The sequence below is a fragment of the Phycodurus eques genome, chromosome 8, assembly GCF_024500275.1.
Source record: "Phycodurus eques isolate BA_2022a chromosome 8, UOR_Pequ_1.1, whole genome shotgun sequence".
Lineage (NCBI taxonomy): Eukaryota > Metazoa > Chordata > Actinopteri > Syngnathiformes > Syngnathidae > Phycodurus > Phycodurus eques.
Genome location: NC_084532.1, coordinates 15782703 through 15805424, shown reverse-complemented (window position 1 = coordinate 15805424; position 22722 = coordinate 15782703). Strand labels below are relative to the sequence as shown.

The 22722-nt window shown below is 42.0% G+C and overlaps 1 protein-coding gene across 5 annotated transcripts in view; it reads left to right on the top strand.

Moving 5' to 3' along the window:
- The window catches only part of abca7 (ATP-binding cassette, sub-family A (ABC1), member 7), a 39365-nt gene that overhangs the window by 7134 nt on the left and 9509 nt on the right, over window positions 1-22722 (top strand). For 4 of the 5 annotated variants that reach the window (XM_061682822.1, XM_061682825.1, XM_061682821.1 and 1 more), the window contains 31 exons: window positions 28-233; window positions 1971-2147; window positions 2631-2853; window positions 3104-3325; window positions 3427-3631; window positions 5098-5211; window positions 5451-5622; window positions 5813-5944; window positions 7045-7184; window positions 9305-9442; window positions 9627-9784; window positions 11767-11845; window positions 11952-12154; window positions 12573-12690; window positions 12765-12788; window positions 13795-13940; window positions 16418-16542; window positions 18211-18312; window positions 18411-18603; window positions 19099-19193; window positions 19658-19690; window positions 19770-19863; window positions 19950-20024; window positions 20131-20285; window positions 20439-20616; window positions 20752-20867; window positions 21294-21438; window positions 21584-21707; window positions 21916-22075; window positions 22212-22338; window positions 22480-22542. In XM_061682822.1, the coding sequence (XP_061538806.1) occupies window positions 28-233; window positions 1971-2147; window positions 2631-2853; window positions 3104-3325; window positions 3427-3631; window positions 5098-5211; window positions 5451-5622; window positions 5813-5944; window positions 7045-7184; window positions 9305-9442; window positions 9627-9784; window positions 11767-11845; window positions 11952-12154; window positions 12573-12690; window positions 12765-12788; window positions 13795-13940; window positions 16418-16542; window positions 18211-18312; window positions 18411-18603; window positions 19099-19193; window positions 19658-19690; window positions 19770-19863; window positions 19950-20024; window positions 20131-20285; window positions 20439-20616; window positions 20752-20867; window positions 21294-21438; window positions 21584-21707; window positions 21916-22075; window positions 22212-22338; window positions 22480-22542 (4242 nt within the window). The remainder of the gene's footprint in view (window positions 1-27; window positions 234-1970; window positions 2148-2630; window positions 2854-3103; window positions 3326-3426; window positions 3632-5097; window positions 5212-5450; window positions 5623-5812; window positions 5945-7044; window positions 7185-9304; window positions 9443-9626; window positions 9785-11766; window positions 11846-11951; window positions 12155-12572; window positions 12691-12764; window positions 12789-13794; window positions 13941-16417; window positions 16543-18210; window positions 18313-18410; window positions 18604-19098; window positions 19194-19657; window positions 19691-19769; window positions 19864-19949; window positions 20025-20130; window positions 20286-20438; window positions 20617-20751; window positions 20868-21293; window positions 21439-21583; window positions 21708-21915; window positions 22076-22211; window positions 22339-22479; window positions 22543-22722) is intronic. The other variant, XM_061682823.1, reaches the window with a different exon arrangement.

Genomic DNA, 22722 nt, shown 5'->3' with positions numbered 1-22722 from the left:
CACAGCTCCGTGTCTCGTCTCCAACAGTGCTTCTTCATCAACAAGTTGGAGGGGTTGACGAGCGAAGATCAGCTGATCGGCAGAGCTTTGGAGCTCCTAGAGGACAGGCAATTTTGGGCAGGTGTGGTGTTTGTGCTTCCCAACTCTTCATCTGCTGAGCTGCCGCCCAACATCATCTACAAGATCCGAATGGACATTGATGATGTTACCCGCACTGATAAAATAAAGGACAGGTAGGTAGTCTGATGCTTATTGAAGTTATGCCAGATGAAACATTTTAAAGTCCCTTGTAAAATGAAAGTGAAGTGTCTTGAGTCAAAAGTGGAATCATTAAAAAATGGCCAAGTATATAAAATTCGGCTTTAAAATAAAGAAAAATCTGTTCTCACTGTGGGCGTGCTCACTGAATGAGCTGAAACCACTCCTACCTCAACCGTCAACTCATCAAATACCTCTTCGACAACCTAGAGAAAAAGGATGCTACTTCGGCAACCCATCCATCCATTTTCTGAGCCGCTGCTCCTCACTAGGGTCGCGGACGTGGTGGAGCCCATCCCAGCCGTCATCGGGCAGGAGACGGGGTACACACTGAACTGGTTGCCAGCCATTCGCAGGGCACATACAACCATTCGCACTCACATTCACACCTACGGGCAATGTGTCAATTACCAATTACCATGCATGTTCTTGGGATGTGGGAGGAAACCGGAGTGCCATGTGAACCCACGCAGGCACGGGGAGAACATGCAAACTCCAGGCGGGGCCGGGATTGAACCCGGATTCTCAGAACTGAGGCAGACGCGGTTTCATCTTTCTTATGACTACACAATTACATGTTTGAGCCACAAAAAAAGCCTTTGGTGGCTGGAATACTATATCACCAAGTCGTGTGTGCACTCAAGGACCACCAACGAGCCACAAGCGGCCATGCCAGCGAACCCTCCGAAGAAGGAAAGATTAATTTTCGGGGTAACTGGGGGCGAGGGCAACTCATTACGGACACCCAAGGGCGTCACTGGCTGGTGCTATGTTAGACTGGTGTTGCACCAAAGTAGGTGTGCCTTGAGCCGACTTACTCACCGCCAATTTAAGCGGCTCCTCTCATTCCCTTTAAATGTGGCGCGCTCATAGTCTCACATGCAGATAGACGTCTCTGCGGAAGTGCACCAGTGATCCGTGCGTGTATGGAGCATGTCACTGCTCTTGGCCAGTGTGAGACAAGACTGAGCGGGTACGCTTATTGAGTACAGTACGAGCTGGTGATAACTGCTGGCAACTTAAGTACAGTATTTCCGTGGACCTAATGTATCTATCCCAACGCTGGTTCGTTAGTGTGCACCTCCACAGCTGTGCCAGCCAGATAATAAAAAATTCAATGCCTGCGATGAATTTATTTCTACGATGACTCAAGAGGGATAGATGCCTGCTGTTCACATGAATGACATACATCTGAAATGCACCACGTCTGCGGATCGCACGTATCTCTGCTCGCGGATTAAATTCACCGAAATGACGTTAAACCAGGGGTCTACCGTGCGTCAAGTTAGGCGTTGTCTCTGCGGGAGTTAAGACCGACTTTCCGCCACCAATTTTTGCCCTGCTTGGCGCAGACAGGTCTTCCACATTGGCAATCGCGCAACGAGCCTTAAGCTTGCACGAAAATCATGATATGCAATTTTTGCGCTCTGCTGCAGTTATGTAGTCAATGAAAATAGAACCATATATCAACACAACTGACTGTTCTTAGTCTTTGTACATTTTCAGCAGTTATCTTCAAATGTATAATGTACAGTATTTAAAATCAAATATCTGAATTCACTAAAGTGCGTTTAACCCAATTTTAACAACGTATTTTGATAAATATATTTGTAAACTTTTTTTTGAAAATTTGTGTGCCATTTTTTTTTTTTTTTTTTTTTTTTTTGCTCACCATTTCTGAGCACGCTGATTGTTGTTTTTTTTCTCTCCAGGTCTTGGGATCCTGGTCCAGCAGCTGACCCAATCAATGACATGCGCTACATTAGGGGCGGCTTTGTGTATGTTCAGGACCTGGTGGAAAAAGCCGTGTCCCATATTCTGACAAATGTACAACAAAACATTGGCCTGTACATTCAGCAAATGCCATACCCTTGCTTTGTGGATGATATGTAAGTCTTGCAGCATCAAAATTCAGTATGTTGCAATTTAAACCCATTTATACACAGTATTTGTGAGCTGAAAGACTTACATACCAACTTGCCACAACATTGATTATCCTAAGGAGATCCATTTCAATAACTATCGAAAATATATCATCACAACGATAATATTGGGCAGTTTTTGATTGACACTGTCAAGAGTGGTATGGGTTTTAGACTTATGATGGTTGTACTGTGTAGAACTACTGGATTAAACTGAGGGGTGTTAAATATTTTGCTTGCGTTACTTAGCTACATGGGAGTCACAATATTGGAACCAGTTTTGTTTTATGATTGAATTAAAACTGCATTCTTAACCTTTTTAAATGAATGTAATTGTCATACAGCTTTTGTTTTACATTCCGAGAGTGCAAGTGTTCACGGTATTCAACTGATTAAGGGTTCAATTTTCTTTGTTCACGCTCTCACGAACTAAAACTATGTGGTTCTCAGTTTTCTTCGAGTGTTGAATCGCACCCTTCCGCTTTTCTTGACGCTGGCCTGGATCTATTCTGTGGCGATAATCATTAAGGGTGTGGTTTACGAGAAGGAAGCCAGGCTGAAAGAAACCATGAAGATTATGGGACTGAGTACAGGAACACTGTGGCTCAGCTGGTTCATCAGCAGTCTTGTGCCTTTCCTGCTGTCTTCTACGCTCCTTATTGCTGTGCTTAAGGCAAGAAGACCTCGCTCACTGCATCAAATGTATTTGACAGAAATAACACACTGGAATAGAAGGGACAGGCTAACATACGAAATCAATTGTCAAGTCTTAGAAACAGTGTAATCCTTGTTCAGTGTAATTATTGGCCAGGTATCATAATACTTTTGCCCATACAAATCTCGTGCTTTAATAATAATAAAATGATAATGATGATGATATTAATAATTACAATAATAATACATTTCCATTTCCTTCTCTCTAGTGGGGTGACATCCTGCCATACAGCAATGTGATTGTCTTGTTTTTTTTCCTGACGGCATTTGCCACTGCCACCATCACGCAGTGTTTCCTCATCAGCACTTTCTTCTCCAAAGCCAACATGGCTGCTGCATGTGGGGGGCTCATATACTTTAGCCTCTACCTTCCATACGTACTGTTTGTGGCATGGCGAGACCGCGTCACCACCACTCTTAAAGTTTTCGCTGTAAGTGAAATTAATGTGAATGTCTTCTTTCTCAACGCAATGTGGCATATTTGCTAAATATACATCTTTTAGTACTGAAAAAGTGTTTTGATTTTCCCCAGAGCTTTCTGTCTCCTGTGGCCTTTGGGTTTGGCTCTGAGTATTTCTCTCAATACGAGGAGCAAGGTGTTGGGATCCAGTGGAACAATTTGCAGTCCAGTCCAGTGGAGGGAGACTCCTACAACTTTGCTACATCTATAGCGATGCTTTATATGGATGCCTTCATATATGCTATAGCAGCCTGGTACATCGAAGCTGTTTTCCCTGGTATGATTGCATTTTGCTTTATTTTCTGTACATAAGTCTTTTTGCAAAATGCAACTTGCAGCATAGGAAGCGATTAATGGTTATAAAACTTGTAAGTGGAGTAGAACACCATTCTTTTGGATCTTGGTTTATTATTGAGGTGTTTTTATGGAGCATTTATATTTGGTCTACCTGTAAACCCAGGTTTGGATTTCATTATATTTTCCTTCCATATAATTTTTGATGTTTTGACTAATTTTGTCTGTTAGCAACTTTTAAGACTTCCTGTAAATGATAGTTATTTACTACATACCTTACAGCGCACGTGTCAAACTGGTGGCCCAGAGGCCAGATCCGGCATGCTACATAATTTTATGTGGCCTGCGAAAGCAAATCCAAATTTCTAATTGTGTCGTAGTGTAATAACGTTGGGATATTGCAAGCATTTTTGTTACCAATCTGCCTTTGCTTACAAATCCGCCTTTGCTTAGAAATGTAATAGTTGAAAAACATGTTTTTAGAGGCTTCTTTTTTCAAAACTGGTTATTCATCAATTTGTTGTGTATACTGTGTGTAATTATATGAGGTGATACGTTATTTATATGGGTTCACACAGTTGTAGAGGCCGTCTGAGGGAAGTCACAGCTATGATGTGGCCCGTCACAAAAATGAGTTTGAGGCCCCTGCCGTCGAGTAAAACACTTAAAGGTGATCGATAGTAATTAACTACAGTTTCCACTGCATCATGGGATTTTGGTTGACGTCACACAGAGAGTTACTGTATTTTGCATGGAGCAGAACTGTGAAGCCGTGTGCTCCCAGCATGCATTCAGCTATAAAATGAACTTGCCGTAAATTAAGACGTTAATACTTGATGTTAATAAACGATAAGGATTAACATAACATTGATCATGTGTGTTTGTTACCCGTAATTCGTTGAATGTGTTTCTTACTCAACTCTAGATTTAATGTATGTTGCACTTTTTTTTTTTTTTCATGAAACCCTGACTGGGTTGTGTGTGCAATAGTGACATCCCGGTAGTTCTGCTCAATGCTAAGTGAAGGTAAGGTGAGAGTTACCTGGCCTACTTCTTCTGCAAGCCAATAGAGCCCCTGCTTACCTTGTGTAACTCATCAGCACCGCAATAAATAGAAACATTGATTCGACACTGTTGTCGGTAAGTTGCTGTAGTTCAAGTTTAACTTACCGACAACACTTACTGTAACGACCTTATTAAATGTCTGACAGTGTAGACATAGTTAGACAGCTGAGTATACAGTACCTCCTAGGGAGGGAAGTAGGCTGCTCTATATTGTTGTCATAAAATGTGTCATTTCACTATACACAGCACAATCCAAATTTTGAGGCGTGAATTGTTTGTATGCTGTTTAGCTCTTTTCAACTAGCATTATACTATGACAAAAATGCTTTTGACTCTAGAATTTAAACAATAATTCATACAAGAGCGGACGATTGTGTGTTTCAGGTGAATATGGCGTGCCCCGGCCGTGGTACTTCCTCTTTCATATCAACTATTGGAGGGGAATTCCGCTGGAGGATTGCATGCAAATCCCCTCTGCCCCTGCCGAGCAGGATAAAGGTGAGACTAAAAACTGCCACTTTTTTGTTTTTTTTAATTTCCTTCACTTATTTTGTTATACCGTTTATATAATTTGTTATTTGTGTATTCATTAATTTCACTGGCAGGCAGCTACACCTTAAGGACAAAAGTCATTGCATACTGTGTTTAGAATATTGTCATTTTAACATTAGCATAGTTTGTTCAAATGTGCAGTTCATGGGCTGTTCATAGCAATTATGTGTATGTACTGTATGTAGATCACATTGAAGCAGACCCAAGTAACCTGGTCCTTGGTGTCAGCATCAGTAACCTGGTGAAAATCTACAAGAAAGGAGCCAAGATGGCTGTCAACCACCTCAACCTGAAGTTCTATGAGGGGCAGATTACCTCATTTCTGGGTCACAATGGTGCAGGGAAAACTACTACCATGTACGAGCAGATTTAGTTTTGGAAGGTTTCTGTAGTATTTCTGATTTAAAGCTGAAGCCATGTGTATAAACACCTGCACCCCTTGTTTCAAAATACTTGTTTGTATTTGATTTGCTATACACAAGTAAGATCATGTCACTGATTTCAATTCGTACAGCATCTGTGCTAATCACAAAAATGTGTGTGTCAGATCTGTACTGACTGGTCTGTTCCCGCCCACCTCGGGGACTGTTTACATCAATGGGATGGACATCCGCCAAGACGTTGACACCATCCGAAGGACACTAGGAGTTTGTCCACAATACAATGTCCTGTTTGATATGTAAGGATTGTCTTGCTTATTCTATACTCAGTGACACTGAAATAAGATGCACGTTCATTACCGAAATCTGGTAACGCTTTCGGTCAATTCAAATTTTTTTTGCCCTGATTTTTTTGTCAATGCGAGTCCAGTATGGACGTTGCCGTCGCGCTCATCCGACCTACAGTTTATGTAATCAAAAAGCAACAAACGTCACAATTGTGGCCCTTGTACCTAAGGTAGCCTAAGAGCCAATACAAAAGTTATTTCCATGTGAGCCAAAATCTCTGCAAGCATAATGATAAACCTTGTTGTATTAGCACCTCTCTTGACATCGTCATTGAAATCTAAACATGAGTGTCTTTGTAAAGTGTAAAGGCTGAAGTTTGAATTTTGTAACCTTAAGTGGCCCGGAGTGTGTGTGCTTCATTGTTGTTGTATACACCATCAGTCAAAGGTTTTGGCATGGTTTCTTACTAAGTACCATGACTGGTAGATGACTGCTCACAAAAACAAGGTTAATGGTTTTCATGGTGAAATTTCAGGATGAATCTAAAGTCGCACTATAATCTTTACAGGTCAGCTTAATTCGACCTTCTCTAAACGAGAATGCACATGTCCAACTTTTCATTGTTTTAGGACTTTTTGCTGAGGTTTTTGTCCTCTAACAAGGAGCGCTTGTATGCCTTTCTGTGATTACGCTAGTCTATCACTGTAGCAACATTCACTCTGAGAACATGCTGTTAAAGCTTTACAATGGAGTGAGGTACTGTCAATTGTTAGGCGTTGTCTTGCTCTTGTGATGTCCAAATGTTTTTAATACCAATTTTAATTGAACTGGAAAAAGTATGTCAATTCATGAATCAAACACCTGTTTTGCCATTCAGCAGCTTATTAGAATACAGTAAATTGTGCAAAAAGTACTGAGACGTTGAACACGCATATTCGAAAGTTTAGAGATCAAATTAAGTTCACCTGTAAAGGTTATATTGCATTTTAGGTTCATCCTCAAATCACACCTGAAAGCTGTCTCCCTAACCTTTTGGGAATGTGCTGTATGTCAGGAATAAAACGCTTGATTAATCATTAATTGTCATATTGTCTCTGTCTCTCTGCTGCAGTCTAACAGTGGAGGAGCATATATGGTTTTATGGCCGTCTGAAGGGTATGTCTGAGGAAGAAGTGAAGGCCGAGCTAGACTCGTGGCTTGAAGATGTTGGACTGCTTCATAAACGCCATGAACAAACTAAATCCCTCTCTGGTAAGCTCATATGTTTACATCCATCCATCCATTTTCTGAGCCGCTTCTCCTCACTATGGTCGCGGGCGTGCTGGAGCCGATCCCAGCTGTCATCGGGCAGGAGGCGGGGTACACCCTGAACTGGTTGCCAGCCAATCGCAGGGCACATACAAACAAACAACCATTCGCACTCACAGTCACTCACGGGCAATTTAGAGTCCAATTAATGCATGTTTTTGGGATGTGGGAGGAAACCGGAGTGCCCGGAGAAAACCCACGCAGGCACGGGGAGAACATGCAAACTCCACAAAGGCGGGGCCGGGGATTGAACCCGGGTCCTCAGAACTGTGAGGCTGACGCTCTAACCAGTCGGTCACCGTGCCCCCATATGTTTACAGCATGGTAAAAATGTATATATATACTTGTCAGTATGACCTGACAGTAGTACATGATTAAAATGATCTGTAAATAAATAAATAAATATCCACGACTAATCGGGGCTGGGGATTGGGGCCACACCATGAATTTGTCTCCTTGCTATGCCCATAGCAGCCAATAAAGCAGAGGTATTCCTTTCAACATGAGCTTGTTCGCTGATGAGCATTCATTCATGCACTAGTTAAAAGTTCAGTTCACTGTTGTAGCCAGCTGCAACTTTCACCCTACAATCTCAAAAACATGAGGAAAAACTTGTTCCTTGCAAGGTAGGAATCAAAACAAAAACAGGACTTAATGTCCTCAATGTGCAAACAAAAACATGGAGCACAGTGACAGGAACGATGGTGAAAGGACATTGGTAACTTTGCATTCCTCGCAGATCTGGCTGACTATAAACACAATATTTTGTCTTATCTATTCTTCAATTAAAAAAACAAATCCTATATTATGGGTTCAACAAAAACAATAATTTTCCTAGTAATCCATTTTTACAATTCTGTACTGTATTACAAAAGAAACAAAGAACACATTTGCTCCCATTTATGCAGTGTCCCTGAACGCACCTCACGCACTCAGGTTGCTGCAACGTGCCTGCCTATTGTAAACATGAATGGCCGCCAGGGCTACACTGAATTATCCCCCGCTCATCTATAGTGTGTTCAGACGAGTTTTGTCCTGGAAGTCCCCAACAAAACCTGGCACTCTTGAATATAATTAATTGTTCATCAGGCAGAAATGAACTAACTCAGCTCAGTTACGTTCACCCAAAATATGAACTAGTTCATGAACTATTCGTTCATTGAACTTATTCAGGTACACCACTGCTGAGTGCCTTTTAATCCTGCATGGTCCAGACGGATGGAGTAGTGGATAGTTGGTGGATGGCCACCATGTACCAACGAGGCTGGGACATCGGCAAGAAAGTGGCAGATTCATGTTTTGGGCTAGATTCATGGAGAGAGCTGGTCTACCCTTTAGGGTCCCTGAAGGTGTGTAAATTATTAAGTATGCAGAGTTTCTTACTGATCACATTGCGTCATCGTACAAAAAGAAAAAACGCTGTCTATTACAATCATCTTCATGCATGACATTAATGCAATCTCATGCTTCGAGGAATACGAATACCTCTGCGTCATTGGCTGCAATGTGCATAAAAGGAGAGAAACTCATGGTATGGCCCCTATCCTTCCCTGACCTCAAATCTGTGGATCTTTGGCACATCCCCAAGCAAAAGATCTATGAGGGAGGGTGGGAGGCAGTTCACATCCAAACAGCAGCTCTGGGAGAATATTCTGACTTTAAAAAAAATAAAATTCAGTTGAATTGATGTAAGAATTGTGAGGCTGCTATCAAATAAGGGGTCCTATGTAAAAAAAAAAAATTAAGTTGAATTGATGTAAGAATTGCGATGCTGCTATCAAATAAGGGGTCCTATGTTAAAATGTAACTTTAGCTGTGAAGATGTTTTTGATTGAATGTCTTGATTTCAGTAAATGACCCCCTAATGCTGCCAATTCAACATTTATCAAGTTCAGTCCTTTAAAACTGTTGTGGGTAATAATTTGAAACAGTGCATTTTAAGTTCATTCTTCACAAAAAAATACTTATGATCGGGAGGTTTGTTCACAAACATTACAATTTTGCTCTAACAGTTGATAACTTTTTAAAAAATGATGCTGACTGTCCCCCTTTAATATCACCAGGTGGCATGAAGAGGAAGCTGTCAGTGGCAATTGCATTTGTCGGAGGCTCTAAGGTGGTGGTTTTGGATGAACCTACAGCAGGGGTGGACCCGTATTCCCGTCGGGGCATTTGGGACATGCTGCTGAAATACCGCAAAGGTGAACTGAATTTGTCAGTTGGAGGTGCATGCTAGTATACTTTTGCTTAACAAAGTGACACTGTAGGATGGAAAATAACATAGGTCCCAACAATTAAATAGTGAATTTTGGGGGGAAGAGAAAAGGCTTGAGATGCAACCATAATAACATTGAATGCGCTTCATTTTCTTTCTTTTTTTGTCAGACCGAACCATCATCCTCTCCACTCACTACATGGACGAGGCAGAGCTACTTGGTGATCGTATTGCCATCATCTCCCAAGGAAGGCTGTGCTGCTGCGGGTCACCACTCTTTCTTAAATCTAAACTGGGATCTGGCTACTCCCTGACTGTGGTCAAAAAGGTACCAACAGTAACTAGTATCAGCACCAGTAAGCTGCTTTCTCACACCAAATTTTTTTTCATAATTTTTTTCATTTTATTAAGTCTCAGTACAAAGATGAAACGGAATTGTAATTCTGTTCTAACACTTTACTTTAAAGTGCCTTTAAAGTGAAAATAAAAATCCATCCATCCATGCATTTTCTACCGCTTATCCGAGGTCGGGTCGCGGGGGCAGTAGCTTTAGCAGGGATGCCCAGACTTCCCTCTCCCCAGCCACCTCATCCAGCTTTTCCGGGGGGATCCCGAGGCGTTCCCAGGCCAGCCGAAAGACATCTCTCCAGCGTGTGTCCTGGGTCGTCCCCGGGGTCTCCTCCCAATGTGACGTGTCCGCAACACCTCACCAGGGAGGCGTCCGGCAGGCATCCGAATCAGATGCCCCAACCACCTCATTTGGCTCCTCTTGAGATCCTCCCGGATGACCGAGCTTCTCACCCTATCGCTAAGGGAGAGCCCGGACACTGTGAGGAGGAAACTCATTACGGCCGCTTGTATCTGGGATCTTGTTCTCTACCACAGGTGAGGGTAGGAACCGTAGATCGACCGGTAAATCGAGAGCTTCGCCTTTCGTCTTAGCTCCTTCTTCACCACAATGGACCGATACAAAGTCAGCATCACTGCAGACGCTGCACCTAGCCGCCTGTCAATCTCCCGTTCCATTCTTCCCTCACTCGCGAACAAGACCCCAAGATACTTGAACTCCTCCACTTGGGGCAGGATCTCATCCACGACCTGGACAGGGCACGCCACCCTTTTCCGACTGAGGACCATGGTCTCAGATTTGGAGGTGCTGATTCTCATTCCAGCCGCTTCACACTCTGCTGCGAACTGCTCCAGTGACAGTTGGAGATTACGGCCTGATGAAGCCAACAGAACCACATCATCTGCAAAAAGCAGAGATGCAATACTCAGGCCACCAAACCGGACCCCCTCTACGCCTCGGCAGTGACTTGAAATTCTGTCCATAAAAGTTATGAACAGAATCGGTGACAAAGAAAATAAAAATGTCTTATAAATGTGACACACCACAAAAGTGTTTTTGACAAGCCCGCCAAGTTTGAATGAATTAAAAAAATGGCACCTTTTTTATGATGCTTAAAAATCATGAAAAAAAACAAGCCATATCAGACGTTGCGGCCTTTCCGCTGAATGCGCTGAAACCATGCTCCACTCAACTGTCAAATGGGTTTGTACATCTAGCATTTTTCTTACGGCTCTACTTCCGTATATGTTTGAGAAAATAAATATATCCACTCACTGCCTCCAGTGGCAGGAATGTATCCCACCGAGTCACTAGCAACCAGCTAGCTCATGAGCTGACTGGCTTCCGGACACCGTAGATGGGCGGCGGGCCCGTCCAATTTGTCAGCTCCTCAATTGGTGTGTCGGTCCACATAACACACACTACAAGGATAGTTAACTGTTTATTAAACACTTCAGCACACGTTATTTAGCCTGTGGTTCACACATTACATTTAAGTACAAGCTTCAGACTAGTTATATATACTGTACCAACATTGCTTTTCGTTTCAACATACGGTGGTCTGAATAATACAAAATACATAACACATGTGCATTGATGACTCTAAGCTGTTCTGTAAGCGGTGGCATCCAGGGAAGATGCATTTTTCGGGATGTAGCCATTGCAAATGCACACAGTTCTTACAGTATATAGTGGGGGAGGGGTGATCATGCTGGACAGAAATGATGAAAAACAATGTTAACATAATTGAGTCCTACAGAGTTCTCAAACTTTCCACATCGTTTTAGCAATGATCTTCAAATGTGTATGTGTTTAGAAACAAATACATGATTCCACTTTACAGGGTATTTAATTATGCCTTTACAAAGTCATTAATGTTGAGTTTTGATTAACACTGAAAGTCACAAGATATCAGAAATAATATGTGAAAAACGAATCAGTGCAAGTGTAATGTGTTTCAGGACAGCGATTTATTGAGGAGTGGCGACATACCCAGACCATGCAATGGAGACACAGGTCTGGGTAATAGGGATAGCTCATGTGAGTGTTCTATGATAGAGATGGTTGATTTCAGTTGATTGATTAGGGTACAGTTTTATTATTTTTGTTTTATTTTTTGACGTGCTGATTGGCCCCTTTTTGGTAGGCATGGCTCCACTGCTGTCCCTGGCACACCGCCACTTTCCCGGTGCCAGTCTGGTGGAGGAGTCAGGGTGTGAGGCGGTGATAAATCTACCCCAGAAATCCGCCAAAAGCAGATGCCTGGCTGTCTTCCTGTCAGAACTGGATCAGAATATGAGTGAGATTGGAATTATCAGCTACGGCTTGTCTGACAGTAAACTGGAGGACGTAAGTAAATCGCTGCCCTCATGAAAACACATTTGCAGGCTGTCCATGCCAGAGGAACAGGTGGTGCAATAACCCCTATCTAAAATAATGAACGCCCACGCGGTGCCCTGAGAGTGCTTGATCTCGTCGGATCTTGGAAGCTAAGTGTCGGTCCTGGTTAGTACTTGGATGGGAGACCATGTAGGAATACCAGGTGCTGGGGTTGGGCAGTGGGCCAATCACCTGCTCCTGTGGAAACCTTCAGATTACAAAAAACATGTGTGCCTCATGGCACTGAGAGCTCGAACTAACTAAATGATGAGCGGGGATAAGTTATTTGTGTAAACCCTTTCGAACCAAATGTTGTTTGAATAAAATTATCAAGCCTTCAAAAACTATCAAGTACTACTACAGTGTGAAAGAGTGATATCTTTTCCAGATCTTTCTACGAGTCGCAGAGGAAACTGAAGTTGATGCAGAACCAAAGCTGCAGGCTAATGATCCTCAGCGATCGCAAGAGCAGAGCGAACACAGGCATGCAGAAGAGCCAAAGATAGGTGTGTGTTTGCCGCACTGTCGCACGGTGTATTTGTGCTACCTCTGATTGTTTTATTTCCCAAACTGCTGCCAGGACGGACACAGCTTTGTAAGCAAGGTAACCTGAGTTAAAGGCCTTTTCTCCCTGCACTGGGCAAAGCGTCTTGATGCCCTCGACTTTCCCATTCATTGTGTGTGTGGAGAAAGGCATAATAATTGCAGTGTCCCACAATCCCGAACTATAATACATTATCAAATAATAAGACTTTCAAACTGCCTTTTCACATCTCCACAGTTTGAACTTGGAGTTGCTGCCGTGAAATTAGTATAGGACATTGCTGTCCTTTTTTTTTTTGCGTCACCTCTTCAAAATACGCAAAGTTAGGGCTTTCTTTTCCAACAAAGAAATACATAGTACCGAGTTGCGCTCCACTCAGTGGGGAAAGTCTCTCGACTTCCTTCTAGGCTGTTGCGGCGCTACTTCCAAATATGCAATGGCTGCACCCCCATTGCCGTTGTCGTCGTCCTTTCACACTGTGCAAGTGCAGTGTGAACAGGCCTGAATACAAAAGAAATTGCAACTTACTTCAGGTACTGTGCCAAACAAACAAATGAGGTCAGGATTGGCTAGTTTAAGCATCCATCAGTTCATTTTCTGCACCTTAATCTGGTCAATAATTATAGGGCGCTGGACCCTATCCCAAGTGACTTTGGCTGAAATGCAGACTACACCCACGTGGCCTGGTCACCACTCATTCACAGGGCATATATAGAGCAAAAATGTCAAGACAAACAACGATCCCCTGACCATGTAAATATGCCCCTTAGGGGCTGTAAGCAGTATAGGTATGACAAAAGAACAATATAATTAGATGTCTTAGAAGCTTAGAAGCGCTATCTTTTAGTTGTACCAAGACAATTGTCGCAACATTCCTATCCTGTCCATGAGGTCATCTTTAAACTTCTCAAATATTTCTGAACCAAAAAGTGTTTGCACTGAGAAAAATGTCTTACCTCCCTAACAAGCTGCAGGAGATTTTTTTTGCTCTTTGATGAGTTCAAATCTATTGATAATGTCAATGCTGTTGTGTGATGATGTATGCATTTGCAATGTGCTGTCACAGAACCTCAAGAGACGGACCTGCTGAGCGGAGCTGGCCAAGGTGCTTTGACACTGACTGGATGGAGGCTGACCAGGCAGCAGCTGAGAGCTCTCTTTATCAAACGATGGCTCTATGCTCGCAGGAGTCGTCGAGGCCTCTTTGCTCAGGTGAACAAAGGGCAAATAGCAGAGGAAATGTGTGTCAGTATTAAGGATAAGGCATTCTTTCCCGTTTATTGATCCGATCTGTCTCACTCAGAAATGACGTGTTCACCTGCTGTATCGTGTTTCTTTAAGCAATTATATTTTTATGGAATTTTACAAAATACTAACTGCAATGCCCTCACATGTGGAAATGGAGCGCCACAGTCAACAATGCACTTTTCAGCTGTTCATTGATTGCTTGGAGAACAGTAAAATATAGTGAGCACACACACTATCCGCCACAGCTCTCAACCAGACACTCATGCAAACTCGCTGATGTCACATCTGACCCACCAGGCCACGCCTCTGAAAGGCACATGCATGTACCCACTACAATATGTACAGTAGTGGGCTAGTGCGTCCTAACTAATCCTTGTTGCATGAACTGATGAAGCCTCCTCGGATGAGAGCCAAAACGTCTTAAGAAAGCAGAACACTCCAGTTTGTGATCGATTCAGTGCCCTAACAATGAAATGATCTGGATGAATCAGCATATTCACACACGCATGCACACATGAAATTTTCACCAAATGTTGGGAGCAACCCAAGTAATTGATACATATAAGAAAATAAACCAAATAAGATCAGAAAAGTTGTGTGTAATAATGTGAATTGACACAGGGGAAACGTATTGAACACATGAAGAAAGGGAGGTGCAAAAAGGGATGGAAAGCCAAGACATGACCTAAGATTTATCAATAATCAAACAGCAAATCCAGCCCCTTGTCAGTACAAATGAATATCAGCGGGTTCAGTAATTGATGGCCTACATCCATCCATCCATTTTCTGAGCCGCTTCTCCTCACTAGGGTCGCGGGCATGCTGGAGCCTATCCCATCTGTCATCGGGCAGGAGGCGGGGTATACCCTGAACTGGTTCCCAGCCAATCGCAGGGCACATAGAAACAAACAACCATTCGCACTCACAGTCACTCACGGGGAATTTAGAGTCCAATTAATGCATGTTTTTGGGATGTGGGAGGAAACCGGAGTGCCCGGAGAAAACCCACGCAGGCACGGGGAGAACATGCAAACTCCACACAGGCGGGGCCGGGGATTGAATCCGGGTCCTCAGAACTGTGAGGCTGACGCTCTAACCAGTCGTCCACCGTGCCGCTTGATGGCCTACAAAAAGGTCTTATTGACCTAGAGAGTCTAGACACATCTCATGATGGGAAAGAGCAAAGAGCTGTCTCAAGACCGTCAAAAAGCCATTGTTGCAAAACATAACGATGGCATTGGTTACAGGCGCATATCTGAGCTTCTGAATGTTCCAGTGAGCATGGTTGGGGCCATAATATGTAAGTAGAAAGCCAATCATACCACCATTGATTTGCCTTGATCAGGTGGTCCTTGCAAGATTTGTGACAGGAGTGCTAGAATAAAGAAGTGTCCGAGAGCCAAGGACGACCTGTGGAGAGCTTCAAAAAGACCTGGAATTAGCAGGTACTGTTGTCACAATGGAAACAGTGAGTAATGCACTCCGCCGCCATGGCTCAATGCACGCTCACCACGCCAAAACCCGCAATGGGGGGAACACGCTAAATGCAGCCCTAATGGGGGGCGCAAGCCAGTGCAAACTGTAGGCCGGTACCAAGCCCGGATAAATGCAGAGGGTTGCATTAGGAAGGGCAAAACTTTGCCAAACAAATATGAGCGTTCATCCAAAGAATTCCATTCCGGATCGGTCGTGGCCCGGGTTAACAACGTCCGTCACCGGCGCCGTTGGAAATTCAGCTACCGTGGGTCGAAGTCGAAGAAAAAGTGGAGGAAAGCGGGTTCTTCGGCAGAAAGAGAAGAGGAAAGCACAGAGCCTAGAACTGAATGTGGGGACTTTGAATGTTGCGGGAGTTGGTTTACATGATGATGATGAGAAAGGTTGATACATTGGTATAGATGGGAAGAGAAATGGAGTCGGGGTTATTTTAAGAGTTGGCTAAGAATGTCTTGGAGGTGAAAAGAGTATCAGATTGAGTGATGAGGCGTCTTGAACCTGTCATTGCACACAAAGGCTTTTGTACAAAGTGTACAAATTAACTCATTCAGTGTCAGCCCTCCCAGTTAACATGGATATTTGACTTCTAAAGCTGTCAGTGGCACTGAATGTGTTAAATACCAGTTGGCGTGTTCAATACTTTTTCCCTGTGTCATTTCACATTATTACACATAACTTTCTGAGCTTATTTGTTCTACTTTCTTTGTATGTATGGATAACTTGGGTTGTTCCCAACATCTGGTGAAAATGTCATGTCAACAGCACCTTTGGAAATATATTTAGTGCGAACAATTGTGACACGTTAAATATTTCAGCTGTTCTGCGTGTGTGTGTGCGTGCGCGTGAATATACAATTATATGGTCTTGCTACGTGGCAGATTTTCACCTATTGAAGGTCTGGAACGCAAACGGGGGTTCACTCACTGTATTGTGTTTGTTGGCTACAGATTGTGCTGCCTGCTGTGTTTGTGCTGGTCGCTCTGTTGGTCAGTCTTATTATACCAAAGTTAGGGAAGTACCCAGCCCTGGAGCTCCATCCTTCCATGTATGGAGAACAGTACACCTTCTTCAGGTAAACTTAGTCACTCAATTCGCTCTGTACTTGCTTCGTTACTTTAAATGCATAAAACTTGAATGTATTTTCTTGGTCAGCAGAGGGGACGAGTAAGTACTGTACTTTGTTGTTAGTAAATTGCTACGGTGGCCTGGAAGTGCAAAACTATAACAAATTGCCAAACACTTTACATTTCAGAATTTTTTTTTACAAAAGCAGAAACACTTAAATTCAGGAAACAAATTTACAAAAAAACGAAACACTTTTACATTTCAGCAAACACATTAACAAAAGCAGAAACAATTTTAGACTAAACAAATTACAATTGAGACAAACCGGGAAGGGAACGTCCCATATCACAGATTGACGCATAAGATTCCAACATGCATTCTTCGAGAAGTTCCACGCACTTTCTCGGCAAGACCTGCCCCGCTTCAACATGATTGCTCGTAAAGAAGTGTAATACGATTAGGTTTAGGACGAGGGTTGGGGTCAAGGCAGTTTAGGATGTGTTAACGTTAGGATTATGGTGGTTAAGGCTGGCCCACACCGAGCTCCGCCGCCGAACCCAACTGAACTATGGCGCAGTGTGCATGGTTTGGCAACTGTTTCCATGAGCGGCCGATCGGTTGGCCACAGGTTTTAACGTGATTCAAAATTAGAATCTCCGTTTTAATGTCCCATTTTACATTCAATCAAAATGCACAGTAGCTTTCCCTCAAGGTGAAAATACATTTCCGGGTTTGCGAGCCGTGCCACCGCGTCCTCTGCTCATGCCATATAAATAGTATGTAAAGCATCAAATGTTGTTTTACATCAATACTAACCTATATTCTTTTTTTATGGTTTAAGAAATGTGAGTTTTGTCTTATTAGTAATGTATGGCATAGTGAAGTACAATATATTGTATATACAGCCATCAAACGCCTATACAGCCTCGCTTTTTAGGGCGTCTATTTAATCAATCGCTCAATGTGCCGGGGTGCGTCGGCAACTATTTTTATGGGATGTTTTGGTCCAGTCGGGCTCGACCACGTTGCGCAGTGTTCGATAGGCTTTAGGGTGAGTGGCATTTATGTACATTAACGCCGGCACACTTATTAATAAGTCACATACTACTTTTACCGTCTGGAAGCAGTAGTGTGTGTTCTACATGGATACAACAGCCAATCATAGTGCAGCGGTGCGTGTCCTTGAGCCAGTAATATGGGAGCAGGGCGTGTCCTTCCAGGAAAAAGCGCGGAATTCCCAATAATGTTGGACGTTCTCTATCCGATTTGTAATTTGTTTCGTCTTTTGTAATCGTGTTTCTGTTAAGTGTTTTCTGAAATGCAAAAGTGTTTCTGCTTTTGTTAGTTTGTTTTCTCAAATGTAAAAGTGTTTCACAATTTGTTAAATTGTTTTGCACTTCCAGGCCACCGTACAGTTCTAGACAGTATGTTGTGTTTTACTATAGCGTTGTCAAAAGTTGTGACAAGTACCAAATGAACTCATTGCGATATGGTATGTAAAGAACTAACTACTTTGTGACAGAAATAGAAGGAAAAATAAATGTGTAAAAAATAAAAGTGCTGAATATCCTCTGTTAACTTTGTTGTACTGTGTTTAATTTTTATTGGTGAGCCACATGACCCTTGTATGACCCAGTATTTTATCTTGACACCCTCTGGGGTCACATGTTTACAGCAATGATGCTCCTGGAAATCCAGCCATGGAAAAGCTACTGGAAGCTGTGCTGGACATGCCATGTTTTGATACCAAGTGTATAGAGAACAAGAACAGTGTTACGTAAGATTCAAACAGACTTAAACTCAACCTTGCAAGTTTTGTTTTTGGTGGACTACAATTGCTGACTCCACCTTGTCCACTGTCCCATGTGACTGCAGGAGCCACCAGCGCGATAGCAAACAGGGATATTTGTTCAAACGGCCTCAGGTTCCCTACTCTACCTGGCAAATGGTCAGTAAAGGCAACTGGACCAAGGAGAGGCCTTCTCCTGACTGTCAGTGCAGCACAAAGGATGTCCAACGGATGCTCCCTGACTGTCCGGAGGGAGCCGGCGGACTTCCACCTCCACAGGTCAGTGTGATGTCATGATGTTGCATCCTTACTGATTTACATGGATCAAACATTTGTTAACAGTAACTGATGCTTACTGACTAAATTCAATACTGCATGAATTCTATGGCTCATTTCATTTCATAGAACAAAATTACTTGTTCAGCCATGAACATGTTTTGTGTTAAAATAGTCTGCGCTAATGTGATCTCTATGCTGCTCTCAGCCCCTATGGACTTTCTTGTGTTTTATTTGTATTTAGTTATACATATACTGAGATATGTCTTTAATGCGCCCCAGAGGGGAAATTCAGGTGTTAGGCCTAATGCAAATTGTTTACAAATATATAACACTGCAGCAATAAATGCAGGATAATAAAAATACATAGAAAAAATAACACATCACACCTTTTTTAATGATGAAGTGGCATGTGATTTTATTTTTATTTAAGCAGCAGATAACGCATTGAGTGTATGATGTCAAATATTTTCTGATTTCGTCATACTGAAATTTCAGGTCATGAGGCATAATGGTGTCATTCTGCAAAATTTGACAAGTTATAACATGTCAGATTACCTGGTGAAGACCTACTCACAAATTCTGAAGAAAAGGTACATCAAATAATACATAGATGTCATTTTCATTTTCTACTGTCTTCAACTTTAGATTTGTTTTTTTTCATTGAGATTAATGTAAAATATATTTATTGTTTTTTTCCATCTTAGACATCAAGCGAGTTAAAAGGAAATCATTCAACTTTTGCCACAGTGATCAAATAGTAGTATGGTGTTTTCTCAGGTGGAAAATTGTCTCAATACATCATCAGAGACCTTAAGTTACAATATTTTATATTTGGCTCTTTTAAGGAATATCTGATTTTTTTTTTCAAATTACAGAGCGCATTTAAACTGAAGTCCCGAATCTTAGCCGACAGAATGTGATCGATATTTTATATTTGACTCATTTTAGGAATATGATTTTTTTTTTTTTTTTTTTAATTACAGAGCGCATTTAAACTCTGAAGCCCTGAATCTAGGCCGACAGAATATGACAAAAAAAACCTCTTGTCTTACAGCCTGAAGACCAAGAAGTTGGTGAATGAATTAAGGTAAATTATAGGAAAATTCATTTATCAAGGCGTGTCCTATTTCATCCATGTGGGAGTTACTGAAGTCACTGTGTTGCAGGTATGGGGGCTTCTCCCTGGGAGGTGTCCGGAATGCATTTAAGGACGTCGAAGTTTCAGTCGGAAAGATGAGAACACGCTACTCAGTTCCACAGGTATTTATGTTTTTTTTAAATTTACCCCTTCTGTATGTATATCTTTGCCAACACTTGTGCTATGTAACATTTTTGATTCTTCACAGAATGGTGCATTGAATAAATTCTTAAACAAACTGCCTGGTTTTTTGAAACGCCTTGACACACAAAACAACGTCAAGGTAGCTTTATTTCTTTTTGTCTTGAAAGAATTACCAAAAACACAAACCGAGGGAATTTTCTGACTTCGTCATTGTCAAATATCTTTCTTGTCTCTGCTGCATACAGCTATGGTTCAATAACAAAGGCTGGCACGCTATGGTGTCATTTGTTAATGTGTTGAACAATGGCTTGCTCAGAGCCGGTCCACTAAGACAAGGAAGCATCACTGCCTATAATCACCCACTGAACCTCACCAAGGAGCAGCTTAGCCAAATGGCCGTGTAAGTATTCTACTATTCTACTGGTGTGGTTTATGGTGAATGTACGTACTGTAGATAATTGGCAGGAATGTGTGCTTTATTAGAATAAATTGACTGAATAAATTGTTGCAATAATTTGGTATTTCTTTTTTCTTTTGTCCTTTTTGTTTTTAGGATGTCAAGTACAGTGGATGTTCTGGTTTCTGTCTGTGTGGTCTTTGCCATGTCCTTTGTGCCAGCCAGCTTTGTGCTTTTCCTGATTGAAGAAAGAGCCAGTAAAGCCAAACACCTCCAGTTTGTCAGCGGCGTCCAACCAGTTCTGTACTGGGTGGCAAGCTTTTGCTGGGACATGGTCAGTACATACCAAGGACTACAGTAAATGGACAAATGTATTGGGGCACATCATCAATTGAGGTGGACACGAATGGCTATTATCGAGCCAAGAGGGTTAATCCTATTTTTGTTTTATATTTCGCCATTGCTTCAGCTGAACTACGCAGTGCCGGCCTTTATCGTGGTGCTCATCTTCATCGGTTTCCAGCAGGACGCATATGTCTCAAGGACCAACTTGCCGGCTCTCATCCTGCTTCTCCTCTTGTACGGGTACGTTTAGGCATTAGGAGTGTGCTCACATTTTTCCTCTTATCCTCCTAAATTCATCATAGCTCAGCACACGTTAGTACTGATATATTTTCCAGTATGTATAATATACAATATTGTTAATTATATTTGGTCATCAGACTGATTTTTATTTTATTTTTAGAGCGAGGCAACTTCATATGCCCTCATCTTGACTCTGATGAATTCTTATTTTATGTTTACCACTATTACTAATACAAAGCCTGCATTACAAACAAAAAGATGGGTTTCGTTTGTATGGACTTTGTATGTAGCACAGACTGTTTTGTTCTCTGCTAACCGATAGAATTTAAAAAATAAATAAGAAAGCTTTCAGTATGTATGTCCTGTATTGCTAATTTCACCATCAGTATGTATGTCCTGTATTGCTAATTTCACCAATCACTTCAGGTGGTCCATCACCCCCTTGATGTACCCAGCATCCTTTGTGTTCACCGTTCCCAGCACAGCCTACATTGTTTTGACCTGTGTCAACCTCTTCATTGGAATTAATGGCAGCATTGCAACATTTGTTTTGGAATTGTTTGTAGATGAGGTAAAATCATCAGTCTTGAATATTTATTTTCAGGCAGTTTTCAATACAGCTACGAACTGTGCTTGTGTCTAAGGCTTCACATATTACATTTACAGTTTTAAAATCTTGCTCGCGTTTGAATTTCTGGATGTTTTTGCATTTACAGCATTTACAAGAGTTGAACAGGATCCTGAAGAAGGTGTTACTCATTTTCCCTCATTACTGCTTAGGACGAGGACTCATGGATATGGCTAAGAACCAAGCCATGGCTGACACCTTTCAGAGACTAGGTATGGCGATAGTCAAAAGTTAACTTGCAAACTTGCCAGTAAATTACTGTACATTCATCAGGTCCACCTGAATAAACCACATGCAGTACAATGCAGAAGCTGTGCGATGAATTATTACATTTGTGTACACTGAACATGAACATACATTACATAGTAGGCTACATGAACCGGTAGTCCCAGAACGTTCATGATTCCGTTGTTCCTTCAGGCGCCAAGCAGACCTTGGACCCTTTCCAGTGGGACTTTGTTGGGAAGAACCTCTTCGCTATGGCAGTACAGGGTGTTGTCTTCTTTATTTTCACCTTAATGCTGCAGTTCATTGGTTACAGACGTATCCAAAACTCCTGTGTTGGTCTGTCATGTGTCAGGTATGCTCACTTTTCAGAGACAATTGCCTCTGCTGTGTTGAATGATTATCAATTTAAAAATGTTATTCAATTCTTACTGAACTCAGTGTGTGCCTTAATTGTAAATGTACTATCAGTTGTTCTTTTGTGTGTTCAGGCCAGGGTCGTTTGTCTCTGAGAGCCTTCCTCGTGGCCCAGAGGATGAGGACGTGGCCAGGGAAAGAAAGCGGGTCAAAAGTGGCAAAGCTGATTCTGACATCCTCACCATGATTGACCTGACCAAAGTGCATATTTTGTTAATGATCTTATAGTTGAATGTCTCAGAATTTTTTTTTTTTTTTTAGAATAAAATGGACAAGATTCAAACATTAACTGCACACATAAATTCAGTGCATTAAATCCTGTTGTTGGTGTGCATCTTTCAGATTTACAAAGCTAATACAAAGCCAGCAGTCAATCAACTCTGCTTGGGGATTCCTCGTGGCGAGGTGAGAGCGATAAGCATTTTACAACCAGCCACAACATTAGGACCACTTGCATAAGCAAATTCACTTTTAACAGAAGAGCGAAGATAATAATGCCCAGTGTTGATTGACAATTTCAAAGGTATTCATTTAACGTATTTCTGTGACTGTAGTTTGCTGTCGTGTATAACTGCACTGTATCCT